The sequence below is a fragment of the Podarcis filfolensis genome (assembly GCF_964270895.1).
Source record: "Podarcis filfolensis genome assembly, chromosome: 3".
Classification (NCBI taxonomy): Eukaryota; Metazoa; Chordata; class Lepidosauria; order Squamata; family Lacertidae; genus Podarcis; species Podarcis filfolensis.
The window spans coordinates 121,575,562-121,596,716 of record NC_139606.1 but is presented as its reverse complement, the minus strand read 5'-3'; the positions used below and the strand labels follow the sequence as shown (position 1 = coordinate 121,596,716).

Genomic DNA, 21,155 nt, shown 5'->3' with positions numbered 1-21,155 from the left:
GGTGTGCATTTTACACAAACGGCAAGTGTGTGTTGACTCTTAAAAGTACCAGGGCAGCACAGCTGGTCTTCCCCTTGAAAGCCACACTGCCCCCCCCAGCCGTGCTTCTATTCCACTAACACAGAGACCGCCATCCCACTTCTCTGAGTGTTTGTAAAATGCTACGGTTGTAATTCAGCTTGAGACCCAAAGAGGAGTCCTTTTGAATTCCTGTAATCCAGTTTGACAGGCCTCACCTCATTCAGCTGGTGTACTTTTTGCCTACGAGAACTTCTTGCGTCCTGGCGAACCCCTCCGCCTCCACGTTGGGTCAGCCGTTTTACCTCCAAGCCACAGAGAAAATGGGTGGGGGGAGGTGGCCTTCCTGGTTCCTGTGCGCAGAAGCCCCCGCTCTGGGCTCCGAAGCAGGGTCAGCCTTGGCGGAGCTGTGAGGACGTGGCCAGACGCAAGACCACAGATGGCACCTGCGAGGGACTAGCTTCCCCCGCCCACTGAAGCTGGGAGAAGCACTCTTGGATGATGAGGAATGGTCATGAGATGCCTGGATTGAACCCTGGGAAAACTCAGCTAGCAGTGAGAGGAAGAACTGGACACCCCATGGGATTATCGGGAGGAATCTTGCAGTTACGACTGACAGGCAGAGAGCTGGAAGTCCCTTTTATTCATCTCTCTCTCTTGCTTTATTCTGTTATTGTTCTTAATCCTTTGCTCTTATCGATCACTTTCATTTTTCTATTTCTTCCTGAAATAGAATTTTATTACTTCCTTTCAATACTCTCAATGTATTTTGGTAAGAACTGCATACAGGTGAAGATGATGGAATGCTGGTGAAGGACCCCGTATGAGAGGCAGGGAAGGGGAGGGGGGGAGGCTGGGGGAATGAAGGGCTGCTCCCAGGTGAGAGCTGGGAGGGCACACCCTTCCCTGTATGGGAGAAAAGTTAGGATATATCAGTGAGAGGGGACCTTATGTTAGGGTATAGTTCCGTTCCACCTTCAAAGGAACAGGCATTACTGTTGTGTGTCACATGCCTGCTTACAGTCCAGCACAGTCTGCTGGGAACTTCCGTTGTATATTGCTTTTGCTATATTGCGTTTTGCTTGGACACGAAGGGAAGCAGACATGTTTTTCCTTTGTTCCTGAACTATGCTGAATAAACGCCTGCAAATAATGCTTACATATGTCTCTGTCCACCACTTCCATTGTGAGAAGTTATTCACTCTGCTGATTAGAGCATGCCAAGTCTCTAAAGGTCTCTGAGGCTCGTGTTGCTGATTGATGTTACTCCGAGAACCGGAGTTCGCCCGGCTGCTGGCCGGTGGCTGGAGCCACCTGGGGACTTGCCAAATGCCCCCGTCTCCCCAGACGCATCCCAACACCTTATAGTCTTCTAACTCCTTTTCTTCTTTCTCTTTCTTACTATTTTTGGTTTAGAAATTGTTTTGTTTGTTACACTGTGTTGTGAAGAGCCTTAATAAAACTTGGGCTCTATAAGAAAGCAAAGACTGCCCCCAGCGGCAAGAGTAACCACGAAAGGGATTGGCCCCACGCTTTGGGGGTGGGGCGGGGGGCGAGGCCTGCAGACTGGAGTGCAGGCAGGACTCCACGGCACAGAGGCAGCAGACAAGTTCTCGAACCACACAACTTTTATTTTAAATAAAACGCAACACAGATGCAGGCTTTGCACACCGGTGTCTGTGATCAAACAGGCAATGCAAAACGAGGAACAGGCCAAGGCAGAGTTTGTGTGGCAATCTTGTCAAAACAGCATGAACTAAAACCTTGGTGGGCCACAACTGGGGGGAGCGGGCAAAGGCCTGAGCCCCTCCCAATGGTGGACGTCCCAAGGGCAAGAGGTGGAACTCAAACCAAAGAGATGCTTATGAGAAACAGATGGTTCTGGGGGTCGGGGGAGAGCTCCTGTCCACCCTTCTCTTCCCAACTGCAAGGCTGCCATGTCCCCGGGTCACCCCCCCCCCCAATGAAGCTCCTGGCAGAGGAAGGCAGCCGTCTATGAAGCTCTCCTGCCCTCAACCCACCTGATATGTCAGACAGAGCAGCTGGAAAAGCCACATTCTCAGCAGCCTCATTAAAGTAACCCCAATAAATAAATATTCCAAGTCCAAGCCCTCCCCTCCTCCCACCCACCCCCCAAATTAGCAAGCCTCCAGTGCTGGGCTTGGCCCCCCCGGCTCGCACACCCCCCAAACTCCCCCGAGCCGGGAGGGGGTGCCAGAGCTTGGCTCCGCACAAACACAACAGGCAAAGTGCAAGTGAAATCCAGTACGGAAAAATATACAAAGAATTTGTCTCTCAATATAATACAAGGGACCGGGAGCGCTCACACCCAAGACAACTGGAGAAAGAATAAAATTATTCAATAAATAAGGAAGATGGGGTGGGATGGGAGCGGGGCGGGGGGCCCAGAGCCCGGGGCACCGGACCCAGCATCCTGCCCCACCGCAGGCCTATTTACAGCGCTGGTCTCCTCTCTCTAGGGACGCTTGTTTACCAGGTAGTCGTGGGCTTCCCACGGGATCTGCGGAACGCACAGAAAGCACCGCGGGCCTCTCGGGTCGGTAGAAACCTGTTATAATGTGTGACTGTGCAGGAGGAGGCTGTACAATGCAAAACCGTAAATGTCCATGGCCTGTGAGGAGTGTGGGGCGGTCGGTCATGGTGGGGCAGCGAGCAAGCGCACAAGGGCGGGGGCCCAGCTAGTATTCATCCTGGTCCTCCGGGTGCTGCTCGTCCAGCTCCTCGTCCTCTGGGGGGGCAAAGCCTTCCTGCAAGGACCGGGGAGAAGGAGTGAGACACAGGCGGGCCAAGTGGGCTCCCCCACCCGCCAGGCTCCCCGGCCAGGGCTGCTCCCACCTCCCTCCAAGAGCAGCGGCCAGGGCTGGGGCAAGGGCAGCTGCGCCCCCCGGCTGGCACCCACCTCCGTGGCGTACAGGATGCCGATGATGCCTGAGATGATGGGGCTGTTCTCGCTCTCGTGCTCCTGGCAGATCAGCTCAATGTCCCGCAGTTTGCTGAAGTAGAAGTCGCGCTCCTTCTCCAGCCCGTCCACCGTCAGCTTCAGGTCCACCAACTGCCCCCGCCCCGGGGAGAGAACGGGCAAGGTGAGCCAGGGCGGGCAAGGGGGCGCCAACCCCAGCAGCCCCTCCTGCCGCAGCCGAGAACAAGGCCAAGGGCACGGCCTGCGCAGACCTTGCAGGGAGCTGGGGGAGATGCCCTTTGCTCTGGGGGGAAGACAAAGGGTTGCTCTGCTGCTCTTCTCCCCCAGACTCACACAGGTGGGTTTCAAAAAGTTCACACATTATTATTATTATTATTATTATTATTATTATTATTATTATTATTATTATTATTACTATACCCCACCCATCTGGCTGGGTTTCCCCAGCTACTCTGGGCGGCTTATAGCTTATCTAAAAACATAAAACATCAAGCGTTAAAAACCTCCCGATACAGGGCTGCCTTCAGATGTCTTCTAAAAGTTGTGTAATTCTTTATCTCCTTGACATCTGAAGGGAGGGCGTTCCACAGGGAGGGCGCCACTGCCGAGAAGACCCTCTGCCTTTTGTCCCACGGGCTCAGTCTCAGCTAAGGGGGTGTCAACCCTGGTCGTGGGCTTCTCAGAAGAGGCGTCTGGTTGGCCAAAGTGAGATGGGCCCCCTTTGGCCTGACCCAGAAGCCTCTACTTAGGTTCTTTTCTCTCCCCCCCCCCCCCCCCCCGCAATTTGTGTGTGTTTTGAAAAAACACTAATTCTCCTTCAGATCACCATACTCATGGTAGGTAGGTAGGTAAATAAAAATAAAATAAAATAATGATGATGATGTTTTATTCTTTATATCCTGCCCATCTGGCTGGGTTGCCCAGCCACTCTGGGCAACGTCCAACACATAAAAATGTAATAAAAGATCAACCACTGAAAAACTTCCCAATACAGGGCTGCCTTCAGATGTCTTCTAAAAGTTGTATAGTTATTTATCTCAATATCTGATGAGAAGGCATTCCACAGGGAGGGCGCCACTGCCAAGAAGACCCTCTGCCTGGTTCTTTCAGCCTCCCTCCCCACCTCTCTTTGGGCCAGTGAACCCTGAGGGATCCTGGCTCACTTGCCAAAGACATCTTTGCTCTCCCAGCATCTAAGGATGCGCCTCCAGCCAGAGCCCCAAATTCTCCACACCTCCTGCCTCGAGACTCTCTCCCTGCCTTAAAGCAGCACTCTGGAGGCGGCTTGCTTTGGCTTCCCCCAGGCCCCAAGAGCCACGGGGCCAAACGGAGAGGGCGGCTGCATGGCCCCTTTCCCAGCGGCTGGAAGGAAGAGGCAGGCGCTGCTGAGACCACCTGGGCGACTCCAGCTCCGGACAACAGCCAAGGGGCTGCTTCAGGGCATCACAGGCCTGACCCACGTGGCTGGACGTTCTCTTGACCTGCTCTTTAAAGTGGGGTGACTGGTGGGCACTCACTGACCTGGTTTGGATTGACAGTAACAGGGTCCCCCAATATCCAAGTCAGGAAAAGGAGCCTCTGCAAAGCTCAAAGCCCTGCTGCCCCATCGCTGCCCATACCTGCTGGTTAAGCTCCAGGATCTGGGCATCTGCTTCGCTGCCCCCATTCCGGGCCAAGGGAGGGTTTTTCCGTACAATATTGCTGGGAGCGACGTTCAGCCGGGCCGGATTCTGCAAGTTCTTGGGGCCTGTGGGGGAGGTTCGCTGTGGGACTGTGCAAAGAAGTCAGAGAGAGAGAAAGAGAAATGGAAGTTACTCAGGAGTCTCCTGGCAATCAGCCCCGTCTGCTTCTGCCAGGGCGTGTGCCTGAGTGAGGCCTGCAAGAAGACCGTGTGCAGCTGGAGCCCCAGAAGTGGATTAGTCAGGGAGGGAGGGAGGGAGGGAGGGAGGGAGGGAGGGGAAATGGCCACTCAGGGTGCAAAGTGTGGGTGGAGGGACTGGCTGAAATCCAGCTCCCATGGGTGCTCTGCATCACTGCAGAAAGTGACAGCTTGGCGGGGGGGGGGCTGGCTCTGGGTCCCCCTTCCTCCTGCCACCCTGGGAGCCAAGGACAAATAATTCTCTCCCCCCACCCCCGGAGCAGAGAGGCTTTTCCTCCCGCCATGCCCACCATCACAGGGCAGCAGCGTCAAGCTACACACATGCAGGGAAGAGCCGTGCCCCAGCCAGCCCCCCAGCGGGTGTTGCTGCCACCGCAGAGCAAAGCAAGCGAGCCCCGCTAGGGAGAGCCATGCAGGGCGGCCCTGGGGGACCCCACTCCTCTTTCTGGGCTCATCTCTGGACTCATCACATCAATGCCGGAGCTCGCCCCATTCACCTGGGGCCTGCAATTCACCTGGGGGGGGCCTTCTGTCCCCCTCAAGCGGAAGCTCCAGCAGGAAGGAAGCTGGTTGCTGCAACCAAGGTCAGCCCAACCCTCTGCCACCATGGCCTGCTCACCCAGAGCTTCTGTGTGTGTGTTCCATATTGTGACTTAGGTATCCCCTCCCTGGCTCAGGGAGGGTGGCTGGGGAGCAGGGGGACCTCTTCTATCACCCCTCGTCAGGGTCCCTTCGTCCGGAAAAGGCCAGGGGGAGACCAGGCCCTGGAGAGGGGGGCATCTCCACTAACAGGCCTTGAAAGGTGGAGAGGAAGTGGGCTCTGGGTGCTGCCACCCAGGTTCCAATCTGTAGGAGTGCAAATATCCAGAGTGTGGGGGTCAGGTGGGATTGCTATGAGGAATTATGAAAAATAAAGCAAGCCATTGTGTCCGCGATGAAAGCATTGCGTTGACTGGGTTTCATTCATTGAGAGTGGTTTCTGATCAAATCCCACAGGCCTCTGCACCTCTGCCATTTGCTTTCTCTATGCCTGACAGGCACATATAAGCATTCTAGGACACAGACCAGTTGCCGGCTGCTGCATCAGGCATCCTGGGTCATAAAGCTAGAAGGTAGCTTTGATGTAGTTTGTTAATCGTTCACAAGGAGATGGTAAATACTACCTATCCTTCCTCTCCTGTTTACTGCTGTTTATGACCTCCAGAGTTTCCTAAATCCATTCCTCTAGTCCTGTTTTATTTACTCTCAGCTATGTCTGCATGCTCAGAGTAGTCTTTGTAGTTAACAGGATTTCTTCTGATCTGACTTTGTCCCACGTGGGGTTTTTTGAAATGCTCAGAGGAAATCTGATTGGTTCTTACGAACACTGTGTAAAAAGTTCTTTTGTGAATAAAACGACCTGGGCCAAGGGGTGAGGAGGAAATTATTATACGCACTCCTCCCAGAGTCTTGCTGGTCAAGCCTCGTGTGTATTTTATTAACCAGAGTCTAATCCTTCCTTTGCTTTGGGAACGCCATACCAATCCCCTCTAAAAAGCTGGGGGGTTCCCTGAGCAGCCTTGGGCACACAACCCTCTTCCAGCCTCCCGGGAAGCAGAGAAAGGAAACACGGGACAGGCAAGGACTGCGGAGCCCCCAGACCCAGCCAGCTCTGAGCCTATGAGGGTAGGGCATCAGACGCCTGAGCCCAGGGCATCGTGTGGCTTTGCAGCAGCCACCCCCCTCAACCTGCCTCCTCTGTGAAATGGGCATGCGTGGCTCACTCCAAAGGGAGAACAGGAAGGGCTGTGCTCTGCAAGCTTCCAAGGAGGGGAAAGAGCAGCTCTGAACAGGCCAGGCCTGGGCGCCACAGCCCCCACCCCAAAGGCAAAGGCGGCTCTGAACGTTTTCCCAGAAGAGCATCCAGATTCCACAGACAGGCATGAGCCGGTGCGAGACAGGTTGCAGCATGCAATGCAGCCAGGCCCCATTCGCTTAAGCACAGCGGCAAGCTGAGAGGGGTCGTTTCCTCAGGAGGAAGCAGGCTGAGCCCTGCTGGCACGACCGACCCACAGGGCTACGCGGACCCAGAGGCTAATGCAGAAGAGGAGAGCCCTGGTACAGGAAGAAGCTGTGTCTAGTTCCGGAGGCCGGCTTTTAAGAACGGCGTTGGCAAACTGCAGCACGTCTGCGGAAGGGTAGCCAGGACTGCTGAGGGGTCTGGAGACCCCGCCTTATGAGAAATGGTTGCAACTCACTCTCGCTAATAAGTCAGTGCACACTGGCTATGTTCGTATCGTGGACTTTTACGGGCAGAAAACCCCTTTGCCAGAACAATGCCTGGTGGCTACATTTCACAGGCCTAAAGTGGTGGCAAGTTTCTCAATCACGCTCTTTTCTAAGGTCACCTGGAATCTGAGTTGGTTGGATCTGGAATGCCCAGAGGACTTGTCTCTGCTGTCGGACCCTGTTTGCTCCCCCTCCTTTCAGACCCGCCTCTGGTTCAATCCTGGGGACGGGCTCCCTGCCTGGAATTCCTCCCAGCACAGACCAGTGGGTCTGACTCGGGATAAGGCGGCTTCCCGGGTCCCTAGGCTGCACAGCAGGATCCTGCCTCCCACGCCCAGGGAGGTGGGCTCTCCTTCCGCCCTCCCCCCGGTGCCCCAGGAGTTGCCAAGCCGGGTGCCAGGGTGCCACGGTCATGCTGGAGGCCGGATCCTGGGGTGCCCGCTGGCTCTAGCGACATTACCTGCAGTGCCAATGGGTTTCTTGAGTTTGTTGAAGATCTGATCACCTGGGTTTGGAGAAGGCGCCACCTCCTGGCCTTGCCTCGCCAGCAGCGGGTTGTACTCCTTCCCATCGTAGTTGGCGTCAAAGAATTTCTTAAACCACTGAATGAACTCAAAGTTGTCCTGGAACTTCCCCTTCACCAACCTCTCCACTGAGATGATCTGCAACAAGTCCAGGAGAGGGGGAAGGAGATCATTAAGAGATACCTGGTCACTCACACAACCTCAGAGCCAAAAACGTTTGTAGTGATCAGGTGGGATTGCTATGAGGAATTATGAAAAATATGGAGCAAGCCATTTGTGTCCGCAATGAAAGCATTGCATTGACTGGGTGAGCCATTTTGATATGATTTCTGATCAATCCACGCCTCTGCATCTCTGCCCTATTTCTCTGCCTGACAGGCACATATCAGCATTCTACACACAGGCCAGTTGCTTCACCAGGCACCCTCAGTACATAAAAATAGGTTAGTTTAACCTTTAGACAGATCTTAAGGGCCAGGAAGAGGGTTCACAAAAAGATGGTAAATACTTCCAGGAGATGGTAAATACTACCCAGCCTTCCTCTCCTGTTTACTGCTTGTTTATGACCTCCAGAGTTTCCTAAATCCATTCCTCTAGTCCTGTTTTATTTACTGTCAGTTATGTATGCAAGCTCAGAGCAGTCTTTGTAGTTAACAGGATTTCTTCTGAACTGATTTTGTCCCACGTGGGGTTTTTGAAATGCTCAGAGGAAATCTGATTGGTTCTTACGAACACTGTGTAAAAAGTTCTTTTGTGAATAAAACGACCTGGGCCAAGGGGTGGAGAGGAATTATTATTGGCACTTCCTAAGTCTCGTGTGTATTCTATTAATCAGAGTCCAATCCTTCCTTTGCTTTGGGAATACTACAAACGTTGTTGGTCAAACCCATGGTCTTTATTCATACGGACGAAAATCCCACATGCAAGCCAAGGGTGCCCAGCCTCTGGGAAACGGAGCCAGGGCTGCCAACTGGAGCCAAAGGCTTCCCGTAGACCTCTGCCTCCAGCCCTGACACCCAGCTCCAGGGCCGCGCCAGTGGGAGCCCCAGGCAAGCCCCCTCCCACGCCCCCTCCCTTCCGGAGACCCACCTTGTCCACACCCATTTTCTTGAAGGCAGCCTGCAGCACCTTGAAGTTGTGGATGAACTCGTGCTCCAGCTTGGCCTGGAACTTCACCTTCCTTAGGTGGATGCAGCCCGGAAACAGCATGTCCATGAACTGGCAATAGGCAGCCCCTGCCAAGGGAAAGGGCACAGAAATTGGCTTCTTCCACACAGTCTCTGGACCCCAGCACAGCAGTCAAGGTCCCTGCTTCTCCCTACGCCACAAACCACTGACGGTTCAAGGTTACCCGCACTGCCAGGGCTGCACCACCCCATCGCCGCCCCTTCTGCCCCCCCCCCACTGCCCAGTACCTGAGCACAGCTGCTCGATCTTGGTGTAGTTGAGCTGCAGGGAGTCGTTGACCCACGCAAGCATGTCATGGCGACTCAGGTTCTCGCTCGTCACAGAAGTGGAATATACATTGACGGCCATGCCCCAACTGCAGGAAGAAGGGAGGGAGGTGTTATTCGCCAGGGAGCTTACGGGAGCAAAGCGGTTCCAAGCCCTGCCCCAAAGGCGAGGCCTCAGGTGCCCAGGATGGAGCCCAAGACCTCAGCGCACCAAACACATGTTCCGCCATGAAGCCTCAGCCCCTGATGCTCTACAGTAAGGGCGGCAAACCTGGTTGGCCTGGCAGGCCAAATCTTCATCTCCGCCCCCTGCAGAAACAACATTTGAAAGGTGGCCAGGGCCCACCTCCATCCGTCACCTGATGCCAGGCGATTGCAGAGACAGACCGGGCAGTGGGTTGACCCATGAGAGGGAGGAGAGGGCAGAGGGACCAAGCGGGACTCCACTCCAGCCAGCCAGCCAGGTCTCTCCCTGCCCCACACCGGATGCCACAAGCAATGTCAGGTGTGATTTGGGGAAAGTATTGGAGCTGTGACTTCCTGGCAGCAGATGACAGAACCATGAGACAGGTGTAAAATACTCAAGCAAGAAGGGGGAGGCTTGGTGGGCCAAATCTGGCCCAGAGGTAGGAGGTCCCCACCCCACTGCTTTGCAGAACAAATCACGTTGGGGGTTTCGGACAAGACTGACTAAAGCCCATCCCAAGGCGAAACGGACAGGGTTCACTTCCATTCCACTCAAACAGCCTCACCTTTGCACCTGAGAAAATGGGGTGGAGGAGCAGAAAAATAAACTAATTCAGGAGCATCACAATAGCTGCTTCACCCCACAGTTCCCAGACAGGAGACTCCCTGGCCTCCACCTGCACGCAGCCCCTCCCCTCCGGTTTGTCCAAGGGGCTCCACGGTGGCTGAGCCTACACTTCACCCAGGCAAAGGCCAAGGGACACCCCCTCCAAGCTGAGTCAGACTTCAGCTTTCCCCAGCGGCCTTTTTTCAAAGAGGCAGGGAGAAGATGCCAAAAACTTCGCAGCACTTGAGCACAAAGGCAGAAAAGGAGGGTGGGAGCCCGCAAAGTCCAGGGCCCCCAGAGCAAGCTGTGCATGTCAGACTCGCCCTCAGCCCTTCCAGCGGGAGAGAGGCCTCTCTGCCTTTTGCAAAGGAAGCTGCTTCTGCAGGGCAGCCAATGGGAGACGCACTTGCAGGCCCTGCCAGGCCCCACTCCACTCCTGTGCCTGCAGGCATCCACTGCGCCACCAGGGGCATCACACTGGCCATTGCACATGGGGGGAACAGACAAGGAGGAGAGGGATGGGCGCAAGTGAGGGGTCACTGAACAAAGCCCTCCCTTCACCTGGACATGTGTCTGGGCCAGCGCCAGCACCAGCCCCACTGGCCACGCGGTTCAAGGAGGGCTGCCCTAGGAAGGGGGCTGGCAAACTCCCAGGCATGTCATAAAGCCCCACCTCCCGCCTCCTCAGCCAATCAGGAGGCAGGGCTGACACCATCTCCAGGCACACAGGGGAACCACAGGGAGAAAGCAGGCCTCCCCTCACCCCCTCTGGAACCCCAAAGCAGAGAGGGCACAGACAGAGCAGCCAGCCTCCGGTGCCAGGAAGGACAAAGGGCAGGAGCCCCACTTGGTCCTCCTCCAAGCCGGGAGGGCACCTGGACGGGGTCACCAAGCCAGGGACTCTGCCCCCAGGATCCCTCCAAGGAAGAAGGAAGGCTGATCTGACGCAAGAGGTGGGGGCACTGCCAGGCAGAAAGCTCTCCCATGGACCTCCTGGCTCAGAGGCTGGGCTCAGAGCGCGGCTTGGCTTGAGGGCTGTTTCCCTGAGAGGAGCTGGCGGAGACAATGATGCCTATGGGGTGGGTGAATGGGCTGGGGAGAGCCTCAGAAGAGCTGGGTGGCTGCGGGATCACCCCAAAGGCTCACCTAGTCCAGCCTCCCCTTTCCCCCAAGGCACAAGGGCAAAAGCCCCTCTCCCCCCACAGCCTGTCCAGGGAAGCCCCAAAGAGACAGCCCCCAAAGGCTCCAGGGCCGAAATCTGGTGGGTCTGACGCCAACCCTCCATGCCCCAAGGGAAGCCCCTCTGCTGCCTGAAGCTGCAAGGAGAGCAAATGGAAGCAGGGATGCCAAATGACCCCCCCCACTGCCCCCACCCCAGGGCACCATCCCCAGAGAAGTCCCACTGGGCTGGAGAGAGGTGGCTTCTTCTGGGCAGAGGGGGCCCCGTGGGGCAGCCCAGCCCAGCTTCTCCTCTGCCAGCCCAACTCCAATGCTTTGGCTCATGGAAGGGGCACCCCTGGGCAGGGCCTCACCCAGGACTGGCACCAACCTGGCCTTTAGCAAGCACCCTCTTCGTCGATTTGGTCAATAAGGGGAGGGAGGGGGCATGGCCCGCCTGAAGGTGGTGCTTGGCCAAAGGAATTCTGCTGACCTCAGCCTTGCAAAGCACAGCAGGAAGGGGCTCCCTCACAACCTCCAACCCCCCCCCCCCCACTCCAGGGAGTTTCATTTAACAGCTGATAAGCCGCTTAAGGGCTGCTGGCTCCTCCCCTCCTAATCCCGCCCCCAAATGAGCGCCCAAGAAAGCAGGCTTGGCAGGGCGGAAGAGAGGCTGGCTTGTTTCCTGGGGCTGCATCAGAGGCTCCTTTAATTCTGGGTCCTGATCCACAAATTCCACCCCAGAGTCAGAGGCCGTTAACAGAGCGACAGGGCAGGCAGGTGCCCACTGGCCTGGTAAGCAAGAACGTGGGCTTGACCGGTTGAGATGCTGCGCACGTCACAAAGTTGGGTCACGTTCCAAGATACATGACAGAGCCCGATTTCCCAGGGAAACAGCGCTGCCTGGGCTCCCTTGCACCGTCCAATGCCTTCTCCAAGCTTTTTACGCTGCCCAGGTAAATTGGCTTATCTCTTGACCTCCCTGCAGGCCTGCTAAATCTGGGCATCAGGCCTTTGTGCGTGGTCAGCCTCTGACCAAGATGGCACCACGATGCCTCTGGGAGCCGCACGAAATCAGACAGAATGCTGAGGAAAACACCTTCGAGTCCAGGTATTTGAAGAAATAAGGGCCCTAGAACAGGGGCCAGAAAACTTTTTCAGCAGGGGGCCAGTCCACTGTCCCTCAGACCTTGTGAGGGGCCGGACTATTTTTTGGGGGGGGGATGAACGAATTCCTTTGCCCCACAAATAACCCAAAGATGCATTTTAAATAAAAGCACACATTCTACTCATGTAAAAACACACTGATTCCTGGACCGTCCGTGAGCCGGATTGAAAAGGCGATTGGGCTGGATCCGGCCCCTGGGCCTTAGGTTGCCTACCCATGACCTAGAAGGAACCACCTTGGCTGAATAGATCCCTCCCTCTCCTAGCCCCCCTTGCCCGAACATTTGTTTTACATTTTATTCTATTACACAGTGCTAGTCCTAACTGGGAGAGGGGGTAAAAGCAGCGTTCAAAACTCCCCTTGTTCTAGGTGTGTTTTGCAAGGGGAAATTTCATTAATGCGAGCAGTTTCTGAGCTGTGGGCACAGTCCTGCGCTTAAGATTTCAGATTAAAACTGCCACTGCTGGAAGAAAAGGAGGACCTTTTTCTGCCTCCCCACTGGAGAAGGGACCCTCATAAGAATATTAATGGGGGGTGGGCAGGGGAAATATGGCTTTGGTTTTTGCAGTCTTCAGATGAGGACTGGACCATGTTAAAAATGAGCATAAGATTTTAGCTGCAGTTCGTTCATTTTCAGCTTTGTGTTCTTGTTATTAAAAAGTGCACTTTTGTTTTTTTATAAATATTTATTAAGTTTTCCAATTTTATGCAAACACAAAAAGAAAAAAAAAGTGCACTTTTGTGGCGCCCATAAGCTAGGTTTAAGGTGCCCTTCGGCTCCTAACTTTCCTGTCTGTTTCTAAACCTGGGCAAAAGTGTTATACAGAACAGACTTCCCGACCTCCTTCCTATTCAAAACCCTCATTCTCTAAGTCCTAGGCAAAAATGGAAAGCAACACACACACATCCCCGAACCAAAAGCAGGCAGAGCAACACACACAAGGTAGACTGAAGGGGCTGCATCACCTGCAACTGCCACAAAGATGATGATGATAATAATAATAATAATTTTTTATTTATACCCCGCCCTCCCCAGCCAAAGCCGGGCTCAGGGCAGCTAACCAGTAAAATTACAATAAAAACATAATAGGGGGGGACAATTTAAAATACAGGTTAAAATGCAATTTAAAATGCAGCCTCATTTTAAAAGTAGCCCATAGATCAAAACCATAAGGGGAAGGAAACATAAGGGTCAGACTGAGTCCAGACCAAAGGCCAGGCGGTACAGCTCTGTCTTGCAGGCCCTGCGGAAAGATGTCAAATCCCGCAGGGCCCTAGTCTCTTGGGACAGAGCGTTCCACCAAGTCGGGGCCAGTACTGAAAAGGCCCTGGCCCTCATTGAGACCAATCTAACCACCTTGCTACCTGGGACCTCCAAAGAGTTGTCATTTGTGGACCTTAAGGTCCTCTGCGGGGCATACCAGGAGAGACGGTCCCGTAGGTACGAGGGTCCTAGGCAGCGTAGGGCTTTAAAGGTCAAAACCAGCACCTTCAACCTGACCCTGTACTCCACCGGGAGCCAGTGCAGTTGGTAAAGCACTGGGTGAATGTGATCCCACGATGGGATCTTCCTGTCATCTCCCAATCAGGGAAAGGACACATGAAAACCTCCTGCAGGTTTTGTGACCTACCCACCACAAACCCTTTGCCCACCCAGGAGTACCAGTGCCCCCCCCTCCCAGGACTGTCCGGTCTAGGCTGATTCCAGAGGCCTCAGCACAGCAACATGTAGCTCAGCTGGGATAGCTCCATCAGCAGAGCACAAGGCGCTCAATCTCATGGTTGTGGGTTCGAGTCCCACAAGATTCCAGCACCACAGGGGGTTGGACTAGATGACCCTCACAGTCCCTGCCAACTCAACACTTCTATGATTCTGTGATTCTATGACTTTGTAACAGAAGCCCCAGACCCATCTTGCTCTTGAAAGTCCGCCCCTCCGCACCCACCAAAGTCAGGAACTGGGGGGGCAGCTGGGCTGAACAGATCAGATTAAGGGGCTAAATCTGCTTTCACTTTTGCCGGCAAGAGATTGAGTGCTTAATGCACGGCCAACAATGAAAGTCAGGATTAGGAGAGCGGGGGGGGGGGGCATCTGTCAGGAACCTCCTCAGCCGCCCCACTGCTTTGTGTTTGGCTGCCCCAAGGCGCGCCGTCTCCCCAGTGTTTTGGGGTGGAGCAATCCTGGCCTCCTTTCCAGAACTGCCTGCCCCTCTTCCCCCAGAGCCCCACGGGGCAGACTCTGTTCCAACTGAGCCATTTTCTTCGGATCCTGTGACACGCTGCCTCCTGGCCACAGGGAGGGCGGACAAACTAGGCCACCAGCCAATCAGCTCCCTTGGGCAGCTGCAAGGGATGCTGGCATACATATGGCGGGACTTTGGGTGCCATTTGCCAGATGGGAGGGCTGCTCACCCACCCGTTGCCTGGAGGGGGGATTAGAAAAGCAGATTGCGATGCAGGGCAAGGCAGGGAGAACCTCTGCCTCCCCAGGACCACTTCTGAGTGGGGCCAGGAGAATTGCCCTCGCTTGCCCAAGAAGCTTCTAGCAGGCCAGCAAGAGGCACACTGAGAGAACTGGAGGATCCGCCTCATGCACCAAGTGATGTGGGGAGACAAGCACTCATGCTCTGCAAAACGGGGAAGCCATTCCACCCACTGGCCTATGACTCGAATAAGTGAGCCAAGCCACAGGCTCCCAGCAAAGCATTTAACACATCAGCCTGGACCGCTAAGCTGTTTGACCTAGTGGTGGGAATTCCCTCCCCTGAGGGCGGGAATTAGGATGCAGTAGCCAATCCTCCAGTGGGGAAGCCCGCCAAAGGAAATCTCCCAAGGCACCTCATGACACCCTTTGGTCCCTGATTCCCCCCCCCCAAGCTGCAATGGGTTGGGGAAGAGAAGCAGACCCACCATCACCCCAGAACAAGAGATCTGGAGCATTTGCAAGAGCAGGACTGTCTGGGACACACAAAGCCCCAGTCAGACGACACCAGGGCTGGCCAAAGACTGATCCAGAGCTGGGAATACCTTGTCAGGATCCCTGGGATAAAGAGCATCTCTCTCACACACACACACCAGTGAAAAACCACAGGGGGAAGGGGGACAGAGCTGGCATCTTCCTCAGAAGAAGCTGGATAGCTCAGCTGGTTAGAACATGGTGCTGGTGACACCAAGGTTGCAGGTTCGATCCGCACATGGGATGTTCTGCATCTTCCTACATTGCAGGGGGTTGGTCACATGACTCTCAGGGTCCCTTCCGTCTCTACAACGCTGTGATTCTGTGATTCTGAGTCACCTGCGGAAGTCATAGAATCATAGAGTTGGAAGAGACCACAAGGGCCATCGAGTCCAACCCCCTGCCAAGCAGGAAACACCATCAGAGCACTCCTGACATATGGTTGTCAAGCCTCTGCTTAAAGACCTCCAAAGAAGGAGACTCCACCACACTCCTTGGCAGCAAATTCCACTGTCGAACAGCTCTTACTGTCAGGAAGTTCTTCCTAATGTTTAGGTGGAATCTTCTTTCTTGTAGTTTGGATCCATTGCTCCGTGTCCGCTTCTCTGGAGCAGCAGAAAACAACCTTTCTCCCTCCTCTATGTGACATCCTTTTATATATTTGAACATGGCTATCATATCACCCCTTAACCTCCTCTTCTCCAGGCTAAACATGCCCAGCTCCCTTAGCCGTTCCTCATAAGGCATCGTTTCCAGGCCTTTGACCATTTTGGTTGCCCTCCTCTGGACACGTTCCAGTTTGTCAGTGTCCTTCTTGAACTGTGGTGCCCAGAACTGGACACAGTACTCCAGGTGAGGTCTGACCAGAGCAGAATACAGTCAAAGCTCCCCTGGGCAAGACCTGGTTGTATTGCTGCCAATGCCATGGGACTATTCATCATTGCTATAGACTTGACTTTTAAATGTGTGCCCCCCACCCAAACACCTTGCCACCATCCTTCCCATTTCCCAAATAAAATGTAGCCCTTAAACTGCCCTGACTTGCACTTTCTCAGAGTCTTCCCCCTAGTCGGGCATTTCAGTTCAGCTACTCTGGGCTACTGAAAAAACTCCCGAGTTACTTATTCTGCAGCCTGTGAAATTATCCCAGCACACCTTGTGATATGGCTTCCTCTGACGCTCAGCTCGGTGCCCCAGGGGCCAGGAGCATCCCTCCAAGGAGGCACTGTATCGTTTGGTTGCTGTTGGAGGGTCCCCTTGCTTTATATACTGTGCAAGTCAAGAGACCTGGCCAAATGGGCTGCCTTTCCACTGGCTCTCCAGGGTGGACTTGAGCCATCTCCTGGTTGCACTTAAAGGTGAGCAACGGGCAACATGATGACTGAAATGCACAAAATGATGCCTGGCCTGCAGAGAAGCAAAGGCTGCTTGGCTCCCCCCCCCCCTTACCCCTGAAGCAGTGGTAGGTAAACAGCAGGCCTCCAGATGTTACAGGGCCAGGCTGACTGGAGCTGATGGGAGTCCCACAGCAACTGGGGGGGGGGCGCTACAGATTTCCCAGTCCAGCTCCGAAGAGCTTCGCTTTCTTCACAAGGCAGGACACTCTGCCCCTCTGACCTAATTGCCCTTCCAGGCTCCCTGAAACACAAGATGGCACCTTTGTCTCTCCAGCCCAGAAGCCTCCAGAGCCTTTGGCAGAGAAGAGGCCTTTGCCAGCAACTGGGCCTTTCAATGTGCAGAGCACACAGCCCAGCCCACAACGCGCCGTGTCCTTTTGGGACAAGGAAAACAGCATGCCTTGACCCCTTCGACTCTTGGGTGCACTTGGAGGGTTTTTTCCTGCAGGGAAAAGGCCCCAACCCAGGCTGGCTCAAGGGCCACCAGGCAGAACCTGGCTCATGCTTTAAGAGCTGAGCCTGGAAAGCCCAGATGCGGCCAAGGCGGCAGCTGATGAGAGAGGGAGAGAGTGTAATTCCTCCAGGAGGCGCCTCCAGCTCCCAACATGGCTCTTAGCACAGGTGATCTTCCTTGGAGCTGCCTAGGCTATTGGGGGCGGGGGGGGGAGAGGGGAGGGGGCAACCACAGCACAAGCCATCGTGGCACAGGGGAAGGAGGTCAACCCCACCCCCATGCCCAAGGTTGCTCTCCCTTGGCCACCAACCTGGGAAGGGGACAAGGAATGTGGGTGCCTCTCTGGAGAATTACCAGGCTTGGGAGCGCCAGTCATTTGCCCCTGGATGCCAGAAGGGGAAGCAAAAGAGAAATCCTGTAGGCAACTGACCAGAGGGGCAGCAAGCTGGGACTGGGGTCCCAAGGAGAGGCTGTTGGGGAATTATTATTATTTAAGTTTATTATTATTATTATTATTATCATTATTAATACCCCACCCATCTGGCTGGGCTTCCCCAGCCACTCTGGGCAGCTTCCAACACTATTAAAATACAGTAATGCATCAAACTCCGTATAGTAAAAGCTATGGTTTTCCCAGTAGTGATGTATGGAAGTGAGAGCTGGACCATAAAGAAGGCTGATCGACGAAGAATTGATGCTTTTGAATTATGGTGCTGGAGGAGACTCTTGAGAGTCCCATGGACTGCAAGAAGATCAAACCTCTCCATTCTGAAGGAAATCAGCCCTGAGTGCTCACTGGAAGGAAAGATCGTGAAGCTGAGGCTCCAATACTTTGGCCACCTCATGAGAAGAGAAGACTCCCTGGAAAAGACCCTGATGTTGGGAAAGATGGAGGGCACAAGGAGAAGGGGACGACAGAGGACGAGATGGTTGGATAGTGTCTTCGAAGCTACAAACATGAGTCTGACTAAACTGCGGGAGGCGGTGGAAGACAGAAGTGCCTGGCGTGCTCTGGTCCATGGGGTCACGAAGAGTCGGACACGACTAAACGACTAAACAACAACAACAAATGCATCAAACATTAAAAGCTTCCCTAAACAGGGCTGCCTTCAGGTGTCTTCTAAAAGTCTGGTAGTTGTTGTTCTCTTTGACATCTGGTGGGAGGGTGTTCCTCAGGGTGGGCACCACTACCAAGAAGGCCCTCTGCCTGGTTCCCTGTAACTTGGCTTCTCGCAATGAGGGAACCGCCAGAAGGCCCTCGGAGCTGGACCTGTGTGTCTGGGCTAAGCGATGGGACGAATGGAACAGAATGAGCCAAGAACACCTGCATGACTCTGCACCACAGGGGGAGACAAAGAGACAGAGCACAGCCCCCGTCACAGCCCCCCTGACCCCCAGCAGCCGAGCCTGAAGCTCAGAGCCCAAGAGGGACCCCTCCCCACCAAGCTCCTTCCTGGGTTCTCTGGCCCAAGCAGCCTCTGCAGTCGCCTCTTTCCAGGCAGAGGCACCAGTGTGACCTTTCCTGGGAAAATGCTGAGATTGGACAAAGGAAACCAGAGTCCATGGGAGCCCCAAAGGCAGGGAAGGAGGTCCCGGGCTGCTGACCGCTAACTGGCCAACACTTCAGGACGGGTCGACCCCGTTCTCAAAGGCAAGGCGAGCCAGAAGGCCAAAAGGCAGGCAGTCCTCCCCATGCAGGCAAAGCCCAGCACAGATGGCAGGTTGAGGGGGGAAAGCGGAAGGAGGAACCACAGGAGGAGGGAGGAAGAGGAAGAGGATTGCCACGTGCATATTTGGACCTGGTGCATCTGCCACAACATCCACCCAGACCGGGTCTTCCTTCACAGCTGCTGGTGGGTTTGAAGTGTTTTGCCCTCTGGATGCAGGCACCCCCAGGCCCACGAGGGAAAGGGACTGCAAGTTCCAGCCACGCTTGTGGGGCAGGGAGACTGGAATAAATAATAATAATAATATTTTTTTATATATACCCCGCCCTTCCTGGTTCAAAAACCCAGCTCAGGGCAGCTAACAACAAATTTAAAACACGTAATTATAAAAGCAGCACAAAATACGGTATAAAAACATGAATAATAAAAATCAAAAGTCAAAAATCAGTTAGGTAATCCCAGGGCTAGCTGGCTGAATTGGTCCTACTTGGGCCAGCGAGGAGGCCAGGGGAGAATTACTGTGGGGTCTCAGAGCGGGCGATCTTAAATAATAAATAAATAAAAGTGGGCCTTGCACAAGCTTCTAGTTTCACTGCAATCCAGAAGTCTCGTGTTTTGCCCATGGACTGCACCATGAATTGCTGGTGTAATGGATCATTAACTTACTGCTCATAGTCACTGTCTCCTGCGTCTGACTGGAGAGAGCATCAGAGTTGCATGCAGGGAAAAGGGGTTGTTATTTATCTCCTTGTGGAACGCCACCACTTCAGAAGATGCTCAGATCAAGGAGGCGTCAGGTATACAACACAGGAATGAGTGACTTAAGTAGGGCACCAGTCAAGAGAGTCTTGGGGGGGGGGGCGCAGCAGCGGAGGAGATTCCAGGGCAGGGCAAGAAAGGGGGGGCATGGCTGCAGCAACGCAAACTGCTCCCCGAGGGCCATGTCCCAGCCTGCAACCTGCTTATTTCCAGAGAACTCAAAGTATGCAACAAGCAGTTCACTATTTTAGTCCCACAGCCTGGTCAACAGTTGCTGCTTGGGTCAGCTGTGGCGATGGTTTATTACGTACAAGATCACCAACGGCTATGGAATCAGAAAGATGCAGGCAGAACAACCCAAATGCACACACACACCCCCAACATGGGGCACAACCCACCAGAAAGTTCATGATGTATTGATCATTAACCACGTAAAAAACAGCACCGTACTCTTCCTCAGCCGACGGTACTCTTCCTGCTGGGCTTGCAAAGGAGAGCTTCTCAGAGAATTTGCTCAGTCAGTCTGGCCTGCGCCTCTCGCTCTGCAACCCCTTGACAGCACCCAAAATCCACCACCTAGCTGTGCCTCATCACCTTAGAAATACAGCAGACTGAAGGGCATTCTACATCCATCAAACAGCAATGCTTTCTTGAACCTATCAGCAGTTCTAAGAGGTTGCGTGGTTTTTTAAACCCCCCTGAACTGGCTCCCTCCTGACTACTAGTGAGGGCACAGAGGCACAACTGTGTGCTTGGTTTCGCCTGGGCCCAATATAATAATAATAATAATAATAATAATAATAATAATAATAATAATAAATAATTGTTATTGTTGTTATTATTATTTATACCCTGCCCATCTGGCTGGGTTTCCCCAGCCACTCTGGGCAGCTTTCAACGAAAGATTAAAAATACATTAAAACATCAGTCATTAAAAACTTCCCTAAACAGGGCTGTCTTCATGGCGTCTCTTGCTGGAAAATGGAACTGAGAGAACGCTGGAAGCCCACGACAGTGGGATGCTCAGTACTGAAGACAGGATGGCACCTTATCAGGTTGCATAAAGCAGCCTTCGCCACAGCTGCAGCAGGCCAGGCCAGGCTGGCCTGGGGCTGACTGGAGTCGAAAACATCTGGAAGGAACCAGGTTGGCAAAGCCTGGTACAAAAGTTATATTGTTTCAAATCAATGTGTTTCTACAGGTGCAACACCAGGAATGCACTCTCATTTAGAGATTACCTCAATTACAAAGGGAATTTTTGGATTTAAATCCATGATTTAGTGTTGTCTTTTCACCTGGTGATTTAAACCATAGAAATTAGCCGCCCCAACCTGCCCAGCAGCGCTGCTGAGGGATGCTTCACCCGGGGGGGGGGGTGCAATGAGCTGCAGGCGGGGGCTGGTGCTTGTTTGTACTGGGCAGCTGCAGCTTGGATCCCATCCTTGCATTTTCTGGGGTTGGAACTCTGCCTGCAATATTTGCAGCTGGTGGCTGGTGTTCTGTCCAGTCTCTCTCTCCCTCTGCCACTGGCCCATGAGAGGCAAATGTCCACACAGTTGAAATACCCACTTAACAGGCTCTAATTTTTACTCAGTGAGATCAGAAAAGAAGATTGAAATGGAGCAGAAGTAGGGGGCCTTTCCTTGGGGAACAGCAGACACTCCTGGATGACTGTCAGGTGGATGTTACCAAGGTCGCTCGCACTGATCCTGCCCAGGG

General features: G+C 53.9%; 1 protein-coding gene across 4 annotated transcripts in view; it reads right to left on the bottom strand.

Annotated features, from left to right (window-relative positions):
* Positions 1–1,628: 1,628 nt before the first annotated feature.
* MAPRE3 (microtubule associated protein RP/EB family member 3) overlaps positions 1,629–21,155 on the bottom strand; it is a 27,521-nt gene continuing 7,994 nt past the window's right edge. Inside the window, exons 1-7 of one of the 4 annotated variants that reach the window (XM_083605554.1) lie at positions 10,439–10,516; positions 9,046–9,173; positions 8,720–8,865; positions 7,567–7,768; positions 4,579–4,730; positions 2,939–3,091; positions 1,629–2,786 (exon numbers count right to left, since the gene is read on the bottom strand). In XM_083605554.1, the coding sequence (XP_083461680.1) occupies positions 2,718–2,786; positions 2,939–3,091; positions 4,579–4,730; positions 7,567–7,768; positions 8,720–8,865; positions 9,046–9,173; positions 10,439–10,446 (858 nt within the window). In that variant the 5' untranslated portion in view covers positions 10,447–10,516 and the 3' untranslated portion in view covers positions 1,629–2,717. Of the gene's footprint in view, positions 2,787–2,938; positions 3,092–4,578; positions 4,731–7,566; positions 7,769–8,719; positions 8,866–9,045; positions 9,174–10,438; positions 10,517–21,155 lie in introns of those variants that run through there. The other 3 variants (XM_083605556.1, XM_083605553.1, XM_083605555.1) reach the window with 3 other exon arrangements.